Source organism: Staurois parvus, unplaced genomic scaffold (genome assembly GCF_062004578.1).
Source record: "Staurois parvus isolate SC_StPar_1 unplaced genomic scaffold, SC_StPar_1.0 ptg000714l, whole genome shotgun sequence".
NCBI lineage: Eukaryota > Metazoa > Chordata > Amphibia > Anura > Ranidae > Staurois > Staurois parvus.
Window position 1 is genome coordinate 287,807 of NW_028318510.1, and position 12,055 is coordinate 299,861.

General features: G+C 41.2%; 1 protein-coding gene across 1 annotated transcript in view; it reads left to right on the forward strand.

Annotated features, from left to right (window-relative positions):
- The window catches only part of IPO11 (importin 11), a 661,807-nt gene that overhangs the window by 287,236 nt on the left and 362,516 nt on the right, over positions 1-12,055 (forward strand). The window contains exon 22 of the mRNA XM_089653447.1: positions 9,968-10,044. Coding sequence (XP_089509573.1) covers positions 9,968-10,044 — 77 coding nt within the window. The remainder of the gene's footprint in view (positions 1-9,967; positions 10,045-12,055) is intronic.

The window sequence follows — 12,055 nt, forward strand, 5'->3', positions numbered from 1 at the left end:
GTCCAAACAGAGGGTCAGGGATTCTGCAGCCTCATAGGACAATCAGGGGAGAAGGAAAACTCCTACAAGCTTTAACCAGTGCTCTGTTGGCCACTAAGACTGCGCTAACTGTTGACGAGAAGAGGTATTTAGCAATTTATATTTACTAAAATAATTTAATTTCCATTTGTGAATATAGTGAATGCAGGGTCTTGGGTTTAGTAACACTTTAAAAAAAAAAACACTAGTGTGCATGGAGCCTTAAGAAAAAGAAGGAGTCGTGCAAGTGATGGTTTGGCCCCCACAGAGCCCTGACCTTGACATCATGGAGTCTGTCTGAGATTGCATAAATAGACGGAAGGATTTTAGGCAGCCTACATCCACAGAAGATCTGTGATTAGTTATCCAAGATGTTTGGAACAACCTACCTGCCGTGTAGCTTCAAAATCTGTGTCCAAGTGTACCTAGGAGAATTGAAGAATTGATGCTGTTTTGAAGGCTAAGGGTGGTCACGCTAAATATTGATTTTGATTTCTCTTCTGTTCCTTTACTTTCCATTTTGTTAATTGATAAAAATAAACTATTAACACTTCTATTTCTGAAAGCATTCTTCATTTACAGCAATTTTTCACACCTACCTAAGACTTGCACATTACTTTATACTGTCCTTTTCTAGTGTAGCCGATCAGAATATTCTTGTGTTCTAAATTAAAACAAAATTTGGATAATATGGGTAAAAGATCTCTTCCCTTCACTCTTTAAGGACCACCCTATAGCAGATATACTGCTACAGGGCAGCACCAGTGCGCAGAATCATGTATATATACGTTATTTTGCATTTCCGGGTAGGGGGCGTGCGCTCTACCCGCACCGCCATTCGCAGCCGCGGATGTCAATCACCAGGTCCTGAAAGGTAATTACCCGCCGGCGCCCGGTGATTACTGAGCATCTCCGACGGGGAGGAGGATTGTTTTGTTTACAAACAATCTTCCTTCCTGTCAGCTCGAGCACACTGCTCAGGATTGCTGTGCACAGTACAGTCATCCCGATCAATGTGCTTACAGTGAACACACCCCCACCCCCTAGTAAAACACTCCCAGCACACAGTTAACCCTTTGATTACTCCTCACATTAACCCCTTCCTGCCCAGTGCCATTAGTACAGTGTCAGTGCTTTTTTTTTTTAAGCACTGATCACTGTGTTGGTGTCAGTGACACCACGTTAGTCCCCCCCCCCCCCCCGTGTCAGAATGTCAGCCACAGTCCCGCTAAAAGTTACTAGTAGAAAAAAAAATCCCATTATCTATACCGCCATTTGTAAACGCTATCATTTTCACGTAAACCAATTAGTTTACACATATTGGGATTTTTTTTTAGCAAAGACGTAGCAGAATACATTTTGGCCTAAATTTATGATGAAATTTGATTTTTACATTTTTTTTACTGGATATGTTTAACCTCTTGCTGACCACAGATAGCCGAATGGCGGCTGCAATTGCGGCCGGCCAGTTTTGGATGGACATCATTTGACGTCCTCCCAGAACGGGCTCTCCTGCACGCCCCCCGGGGGCACGCACCCAGCGATCTCCATGATCGCAGTGTTCTATGGACACAGCTGTTTACGTGATATGGTAAAAGGCCAATCACAGTGGCCTTTTACCACGTGATCAGCCGTGTCCAATGACACACTGATCACGGGAAGTGAGGAAAGTGCTTCCGAGAACCAAAAGTTGTCAGAGGAGGGATCGGCACCGTACTGCCCACAAATGCCCAGCCATGCTGTCCACAAGTGCGCAGCAGTGCCACCCACCTGTGCCCATCAGTGCCCAGCAGTGCCACCCACAGCCACCTGTGCCCATCAGTGCCACCCACCAGTGCCCATCAGTGCAGCCCAGCAGTGCCACCCAGCAGTGCCACCCATCAGTGCTCAGCAGTGCCACCAGTCAGTGCTCAGCAGTGCTGCCAGTCAGTGCCACCCAGCAGTGCTCTTCAACAGTGCTGCCTATTTAGTGCCCATCAGTGCAGCCTCATCAACGCACATCAGTGAAGGAGAAAAATTACCTGTTTGCAAAATTTTATAATAGAAACAAAGAAAAACTTTTTTTTTTCAATGTTTTGCTCTTTTAAAAATAAAACACACAGCGGCAAGTAAATACCACCAAAAGAAAGCTCTATTTATGTGAAAAAAAATGAAAAAATGTCATATGGGTACAGTGCTGCATGACCATGCAATTGTCATTCAAAGTGGGATAGCGGTGAAGGGGGTATAAGTGCCCGGTAAGCAAGTGGTTAATAGCAAAAAGTCCAAAATATTGTTGTTTTTCTCAAAATAGTTAGTCTTTTTTTGCTTATAGCACAAAAAATAAAAAATGCACAGGCAATGAAAGAAAGCTCAATTTGTAAATTTCATTTAGGTGCACCGTTGCATGACTGCGCAATTGTCAGTTAAAGTAACGCAGCTCCTTATTGCAAAAAATGGCCTGGTCAAGGGGGGTAAATCCTCAGGAGGGCAAGTGGTTAAAGCAGAACTCAACCCTCCCATTCTTTTCAGCCAAGTAAGCTGCTATTTTAGCTTCTGTTTGATCTGAAATTGCCATGGTGCTGCACATGGGATCAGTTGGTTGAAATCACAAGCAATGTGAAAGTTAGCATTTCCGGCATGTCAGGAATGTAACTGTTTTTTGAAACCGTTCAATTGATGGGTTTAGTTCCGCTTTAAATCTTATACTCTTCTCTGTGATCATTTGTAGAAAAAGTGTCTTTCATCGCAGTGGACAAAAAACATGGTTTCTTTACGCTTGTTATACTGCAGTTAACAACATGTCAAGCAGCACACTTTAGTGGTGTATGTGTCTATACATCAAGTATTAGAAGTGCATTTTTCCTCTAGGATTTCTTTAATCCATATTTTATATTTGCCGAGCGCAATAATGTCATAGCTATTGAAGAGTCATTTTGCCCATGTGAGTTATGTGGCTATTTTCTTGACTGTTTTCCTCTGTATGGTTGATGCAGTGATTCTATGGTGACAAATGCTTTCATAGGGAGGCTTCTTTCTTTTTTCCCTTCCAGCAACTAGTGTTCTGAATGTAAGTAAATTACCCGGAAGATTTATATTTACAATCAGTAGTAATGAATTGTTATTTGTGTGTTACGCACAGGAAGCATTTAGCAGCAACTGACCTCCAACAGCCAATCTGAAGTTACTAAAATGAGGGTCATTATTCTTTATGTGAGACCTGTGTATTGCCTTCCGACTGCCTTATAAATGATTTAATTTGTTTCTTTGTGGTTTCTAGAATTCACTTGTCTTAAAATTGTGTTTTGTGACTAAGAGAGCTGTTTCTTACATTTATATGGGAAATATTTGCAGTCTGGAGATGCAGATTTATAATAACATCCCCTTACTCCTGTTTGTTAAGCATTGATATGACAAATATATTTTATAATTTTTTAAATCACTTTTGTTGATAGACTGATCTTTCCAATTATGATGCACACTCTAGTGCTTGACAACTTAACCTCCCTAGCGGTCTGATTATGTCTATATTTCTGTGCTCAAAAGCGGTACATATTTTGCATGGAAATATGTCATCTTTTTTTATTGTAGGCCTGTAATTTTTAGGAATAACTCACTGAAATCTGTCCGAACAAGAGTCTAGTAAACATCCCGGGTATGTTAAAATTTATAACACGAAATCATAAATTATAATTTAATAAATAATCATAAAAATAATATAATAATAATACATTTAATTCAATAATATATTCAAACCAAAAACACTGAAATTTGAAATAGAGCGCCAAGTTCGCACATCACTGAGCAAAGTCGCAAAATCGTTTTCAGTGTCTGATGACGAAATTCCCCACGAATCATTATCACTCAATTCTGCAAGTGGTTCTAATTTACTATCGCTGTTCTCTAGCTGGTCTAAAACTGATTTTGACCTAAAGGGACGCTTTTTGGACGCCATGGACGTTTCTCAGTTTCCAGGCAGAAAGAACGGTAAAAATGCAGGCAGGGCACAGGACAAAGCACTCGGGACAGAATGTACGTGAAATGGTTTGATACAGTAATGTTTTACTATGTGATTTTAGTGAATGTCACTTTTTGTCATTTTCAAATTTCCCTCCGTTCCGTCCCCCGTACGTCCTGACGTCGCAGAGGACGGAACCCAGAAGACAGATGCCGGCATCCGCCGGAGGACATTACAGGGACACTGCAGGAGGGACATCGCGGGAGCGCCGGACAAGGTAAGAGAAGAACAGATCCCGGAGCAGCGCCCAATGGTAAGCCCGAGTGTAGCTCGGGGTTACCGCTTGTGGTGCTGAAACTTTACCCCGAGCTATACTCGAATACCGCCAGGGAGGCTATGGTATATATTCTTGCCCTGGTAGTTGATTTCTAAAGGATATTTTTTTAATGGACAGTACTATTTGTCAATACCACAGGCTGCATTTTGCGACCCATTGGGCCCTGTGTATTGCATTGTGGAAGATAGTCACATATTCCCCCTATACTTAAAGAGTAACTTTTCTTTTTAGTTTTTGATAGATCATAGAGGGATTAGAACCCCTGATAATGTTTATTGCTATCTGTGCCCCCATTAGGGAGATTCGCCCTCTTAGTTTGTACTTGTCCTGTGTACCATTTTCATTTTCAAAAGTGACAGTAAACAAAAATCCCAAATTTTGGGTTGACCAGATCAGGACATTCCAGGATTCCCTCACTTTAGGATTTCCTCTCACTTCCTGCTTTAGCTGTGAGACAGGAAGTGAAGGGAATTTTCCTATATGGGACACAGATGGCAAATAAACCTGGCAGGGGTTTTAAACCTCCCTTACTCTACCCAAAATGAAAGAAAATCTTGCCTTCAGTTATACTTTAAGCTAACTATATACATGGGCTGACTGAGAGATTACAAGTAGATTCCTCCATTCATGCCTAACAGAGTGGATCTGCATTGCTTTCCTTTTTAATCAAGCAATGCAGCACCCAAGGGCTGCTTTTTTGCCTGAACTGTCATTGTATCTCATTGGATGCAGTCACTGGTGGTCCAACAATTTTTCAAGTTTTGTCAAGCCGGGTGGTGCCAACGGGGCCACCCCACAAATTGAGTTTTGAGCCAGTTCAACAGTAATCAGCTAAAACTTCGTGCATTGACCAGCTTTAGAAGGACTAATGGCAATGGGAGAGCAGTGCCAAAAGAAAGGGCAGAAGGATGGTTTGCAGCCTCTGTGCTTGCCACTCTCCTCCATATGTGTGTGTGTGTACACATTACAAATACGGTATATTGTTTCCTCCTTTCTTTTTATAAGTGATGACATACCTTCTGTTCTCAGCTCAGTAGGGAGAAACAGCAGTACACTGCACTTTCCAGTGAAAGGCTGCACATTGGGGGTAGGGGGTGTCAGCAGAAATCTGATCACTGGAGGAGTTCCCAGCACAGATAGAGAATTGACCAGGCTGTGCTCTTCTGCCTAGTGTGGTCAGTTTTTAATAGGAAAGCAAAAGGACTGGCAGGAACACCAGGGATTTCACATAAAGACAGCAATGCAAAGAGAACATGATTCTTTTTCATACAAGTACATGGTACAGCAGACATATCAGGAATATTAAATGTTGGGTGTACATATTCTTTAAATATCCATTTCATACAAATGACTTCTAGGTACAGATATGATGGTTTATTAGAATGTTTTTATCATTTGTACTATTCATGTACTGTTCATTTATACATTCAGTATATGTCACTACCTATTGGATAGTGTTACTGTGGGTGAGCTGATGAGGGCAGCACCAGCATGCTTATTGTGCCTGAATCTTCCATTGCTCTTAAAATGACTGCAAGTGCGATTGGTGTTTGCATAAATGTAAACCTTTTCTATGTTTAATTGGAGTTAGATCTCTATTTGGTCCTATGCTGATTTTATAACATTTTAAAATAGTTTACTGGAACATCTGGATGGTAAGTTGCTGCCCTAATCTCTTGAGCCATAGTTACAGTATGTTTTAGAGGACCCTGAACCGCTATACATCTAATAATGGCTTATTTATAAAAATGGAATATAGTTACTTTTTGTGCAAAAATGATCACATGAATTAATTTGGTTTAACAAATAGGAAGTTATAGATGTTAGATCATCTTTGAATGCCCGGGCATTTTCTAAGTAAAGATTCCTAAAACTCTTTTAGAATCATTTTCCTGTTTAAACTGAAACTTTGTCATCTTCCAGCACAGTGCTGCTTCCCTTGTTACGCTATTGGTCATTAGTTTATATATAGTTGTGAATTGGATGATTAGAAATAATAGCAGAAAGTCTGGAAAATAGTGTCACGTAGGCTTTTAGTACTAATATTGTTTTGCTTTACTTTTTAAAGAAAAAAAAAATAATAATTTTGTTACTGGTGACCCCTCTAGGGATTTCTCATTATGTGGCTGGAGAAATAGCGTCACCCAAAGATCATCTTTTCATTCAGTTCTAGTTCTGACATCCAGAAACGGAGTTCATATTTATCTGATGTCTCCTTCATCATGGATGACTGGAACATAGCCAGTGCAGCTTGGGAAACTCTCTCTGCAGTTGTAACACATTTTCTTTGACAGCAGAGATATGGATGCAGTTGTCAGTGTTTTGCTGGGGATTCTATTGTTACATGTATTATATACTTTTAAAGGAAGGCATTGTAGTAAATGGGTTTCACCTATCATCTTTGCAGATAAGAGATATAATACATTAGTGTATTATCATTTTAAAGAAATACCAAATTATTTTACATTTAGTCTCCATGCACACCAGTGCTTTTTTAAGCTCAATAAACGCTGGTAATAGCGTTTTTTTGTAGCGTTTTTACAGTACATGTGGGGGAAAAAAGCTAGAAAAAGCTGTTAAAAGCGTTTAGCATTTAGGAGTGTTCAGCATTTTTTTCTGCTGGCAGATCGCTCCCAAAAACACAAAATCGCTCCCAAATAAAAGCACTTTCTTTTCTACTGCTAGAAACTGAAGCTTGAAAAACACTTCTAGCATACAATAGTGTGTATGAACACATAGGAAAACATTATTTGCTTCTAGGGGCAGAAAAATATCGCTCATAACTAACTGCTAGGAACTTAAAATTAAGTTAGTGTGCATGGAGCCTTAGGAAAAAATATGAAACATCCTATGTTTGCTTGGACTAGTAAAGATTCCCCCTATATATAGAAACTATAAATTAAACATGAGAGTCTGCTCAGCCCCTGTAAAATCTGGGCCCTATGTGTAAGACTTTAATCATCTCATAATTAGACACATTTGTTCTCAGTAATAGTATTTTAGAGGAGTGTTTCTGGAACTCAGAACAAGTGGAAAATTTGTAGCTACTTTATCGAGCAAAAATCCTCTTCTCTAAAATACCCCAATAGCAAGTAACCCTCCATTTGGGCATTTAAAGGAGACTTATGGGGTATACAAAAAACATACATAACTCCATGCTGTCACATTTGCGTGACACTGTGGCTAGCCCACAATGTCACATGACCTCTGATCAGTTTGCTCTTGGTCTGCCCACTGGAGCGCCATGCTGGGGAGAGATTGGATCTGGCAAACTCTAGTGCTCGAGCAGAACCAACTGTCAGTCAGAAAGACAGGTGGATCCTGACAGTATTCTGAACTTAGTGCGACTGCCTTGTCTGCTGATAACTAATCCTACATAGATAGTTTGCAAGTGAGTTTTTTCACTATTGGACAGGAGGTGTGTGATTCACAGGTTTGCCAGATGAAAATAAAAAAATTTATTAAGCAGCAAGTGAACATGTTGCCCCTGAAATTGATGTGTTGGAAACAGAAAAAGTGGGCAAGTGTAAGGAATTGAGTGACTTTGACAATGGCCAAATTGTAATGGCTAGAGGACAGGGTCAGGACAACTTAAAAACTGCAACTCTTTTGGGATGTTCCCAGTCTGCATTGGTCAGGACCTACCAAAAGTGGTCCAAGGAAGAAAAACTTGTGAATCAGTAGTAAGATCATGGGCAGCCAAGGCTCATTGATGCACATGGGGAGCAAAGGCTGTAGTCTAATCCAGGGGTCTCCAAACTTTTCATTCAAAGGGCCAGTTTACTGTACTTCAGACTTTATACTTCAGACTTTAGGGGTGCCGGATTGTGGTCAGTGGGGGTAGAAATGTCCCAGGACCAGGATCCTTGAGAATAAACATGGCCTTGGGGTTGGGGGTCAGTAAAAGGTATTGATATTTGTGGAAGGAATAGTAACCCATCGTTGGTATCAGTGGAAGAAATAGTGCACCATTGTTAGTGTCAGTGGGAGGAATAGTGCCCCAATGGTTGGTTAAAGGCTGGCAAAGGGCCACATCCAGCCCCCGGGCCACAGTTTGGAGACTTCTGGTCTAATCCAATAGAAGACCTAACATACTGTAGCTCAAATTGCTGGAAAAGTTAATTCTGGTTCCAATAGAAAGGTGTCAGGGCACACAGTGCATCTCAGTTTGTAGTGTATGGGGCCACATGGTGCCCCCTTATTGACCCATGTCCACAGCCAAAAGTGTCTACAATGGGCACATACCTATCAGAACTGGGCCACAGAGCAATGGAAGAATCTGGCTTGGTCTGGTGAATTCAAGAATGGTTTGAGGAACACCACAACTAGTTTGAGTTGTTGACTTGGCCCCCCCAATTCTCCAAATCTCAATCCAATCGATCAACTGTGGGATTTTCTGGAATTATATGTCCAGTCCATTAGGGCCCCACCTTGCAACTTACAGGACTTAAAGGATCTGCTACTGGTGGGTTGGTGCCAGATACCACAGCATACCCTCAGAGGTCTAGTGGAGTCCATGCCTTGACCAGTTATGGTGGGTGGTCATAATGTTATGGCTAATGGGTGTATATATGCAGAGTAAAGGTTTTGTCTTGCAGTTTGTGCTGGCAAATTGAATTACATACCTACATGCTTGTTTCTTTCCGAAATTTTGGTGAAGAGGCTGGGTATCTTAGTTTGCAACTTCACTTGGAACTAAACCTGCAAAGGGAATAGTTAGGGTAGATTTTATTTGTAGCTGCACCAAAATTGTCAGTGCTTGTGGCCGATCCATGTAGCAGTCACAGACACTCCTTCCTCAGTGCACTCCCTCTTTCCCTTCCTGGCCACTGTGCATGGCTCCATCACCCTGACCAATCAAAATGGGCAAATACTGCTACTGGGAGAAGATGAAAGCAGCGGCAACAAGGGAGATCACATAGTTTGCACCCCTGGACGATGGGGGGCCATAATATGCTGTTTATACTTGCCCACTATGGCAAAAGCTAGAGGATGACTGAACCAACTTCAAGTGCGGTTACATAAGCCACCGACTTGCCAACATCCAAGGCTAGAGGAAGGTTGTCACCAGGCTGCAAGCAGTGGCTGCAGTTCTGCAAACCTTTTTATAATTGTAGAATATGAAGTCTTTAGAAATCATTAGATGGTGGTTTGAATTTGTGTGTGTAACATAATTTTCAGATTTCATGTTTCAAGAGATTTATGTACAGGTTTATGTGTTTAAAAGGCAGGATGTGCAGAGGTATGCACTTGTGTCTGCTTACTACTTATAGGTAAGGATTTTGTTTTCCGGTCTTGCTGAAAACAGCTAAACCAGGCAATTATATTTTACTATGATTCTATTATGACAGGCATTAACGTGTCCAAACATAGTACCAAATGCCAAGCATGCTTCTGACCATGAATGAATTCTGTGGTGGGAACAAGCTTGGAGGACCCTAAACTGGGCCAACTTACCCTTTAAGTCTTATAGCAAGTGCTGTGTCCATACTTATGGTTTGCTGGACAATTTCTACATTTGTGTACCAGTGTCTCAGTGGAACACTTGCTGCAGTTCCAGATACCTACGTCTATTAACAGTGAGGGCTGGGGACACTTTTGTGTTTGTATTTGTACTCTGATCAGTCAGTCATTAAACCTATGATATTACAATGGTCTCCTGTGTTTATTTTTAGGTTAGCAACGCTGGAAAATTGTCTTTCAGTAACCCCTGAGCTTCTTCGGATCTTCCAGAATATGTCTGCTTTACTAGGTATTTATATTCCATTATGTTTTTAAAGGAGCCATGTGCTGAAAAAAAGGTTGTCATTGCTGATTATTTTTAATGACATTTAAGTGTGTTTGTTGCTCCTAAAGGTTCAATAGTTTCTGATTAACTGACCTAGCATAAGTGTTCAGATCAGGGCTTCTTGCTTCACTTGCTGCATGCTTCTTCTACGTTAATGACTCAGAAAGCATTGTGACCCTTGCACCAGGATGACAGCCAGCCAGCTGTATATTTCTTACACTACAGATTTGAAGTTGATCTATTAAAAAGAAAAATCATATTTCATGTCAATCATAGAAGCATATATCATGTTACCTCCCTTTTGTCACAATAAAAAAAATCTCCTGTTCCTGCCTAGGATTCATTGTCTTTGGCTATAATGCATTACTGCAGAATGTATGTTGTTTCTAAGCAGTGGAGAGATTAGAGGACTAAAATGGCTGCCCCCATGTACATAGATAATTTAAAGGGTAACTTCATTTTCGTGGTTAAAAAAAAAAAAAATTGTATACAATTACAACTCATACAATATGCAAGTCATATTGTAATTGAATGTTATTGAAAATTACCTTTCCTTTTCATTCTACAGCACTGTAATTTTATGTAAAATGCAATGCAATATGGCTACCTGGAGGCGCTCTGTCTACAGATGGTGTACAGAATGCCCCCTAAAAAAATGTAATTTCCTGCTTGTGTGATTGGCTTTCTGATTGTCCCAGAAGTCTGCACTAAGATACAAGTCGCATTTTTGGCATCCCCTACAACAACAATGTAATTTTTGGTGAGATACAAAAGGAAATCATTTCTAAAGCGATGCAGAACCTACCATTTTTCTCATTGGAGCCCTGTAGGTGTAGCAGCTGATTGATAATTATAAAGCCACTCCCATACAGATTCACTTTCCACATAAACAGACAAACAAAACGCTATTTCTTCAGAATAACTAAAGGTAGGAATCTGCAACATAGTTTGTTAAATCCTTGCATTGTACACACACTATATTGCCAAAAGTATTGGGACGTCAGCCTTTACATGCACATGAACTTTAATGGCATCCCAGGCTTAGTCCCCATAGGATTCAATATTGAGTTGGCCCTCCCTTTGCAGCTATAACAGCTTCAGTTCTTCTGGGAAGGCTGTCCACAGTGTGTCTATGGGACTGTTTGACCATTCTTTCAGAAGCGCATTTGTGACATCGGCACTGATGTCAGACGAGAAGGCCTGGCTCGCAGTCTATACTCTAATTCATCCCAAAGTGTTCTATCGGGTTGAGGATTTTTTGTAGGCCAGTCAAGTTCCTCCACCCCAAACTTGCTCATCCATGTCTTTATGGACCTTGCTTTGTGCACTGGTGCGCAGTCATGCTGGAAAAGGAAGGGGCCATCCCCAAACTGTTCCCACAAACGTTGGGAGCATGAAATTGTCCAAAATAAGGGGCCACGCCCAACCCCTGAAAAACAGCCCCACAGCATAATCCCCCCTACACCAAACTTTGCACTTGGCAAATTGCAGTCAGGCAAGTACCGCCAAACCCAGACACGTCTATTGGATTGCCAGACAGAGAAGTGTGATTCATCACTCCAGAGAACATGTCTCCACTGCTCTAGAGTCCAGTGGTGGTATTCTTTAGACCACTGCAGCTGACGCTTTGCATTGCACTTGGAGATGTAAGGCTTGGATGCAGCTGCTCGGCCATGGAAACCCATTCCATGAAGCTCTCTATGCACTGTTGTGCTAATCTGAAGGCCACACGAAGTTTGGAGGTCTTTAGCTATTGACTTTGCAGACAGTTGGCGACTTTTGCACACAGTGTGCTTCAGCATGTGCTGACCCCGCTCTGTCATTTTACGTGGCCTACCACTTGGTGACTGAGTTGCTGTTGTTCCCAGTTGCTTCCAGTTTGTTAAAATACCACTAACATTTGATGGAATATTTAGTAACAAGGAAATTTTATGGATGGACTTATTGCACAGGTGGCAACCTATCACAGTACCAC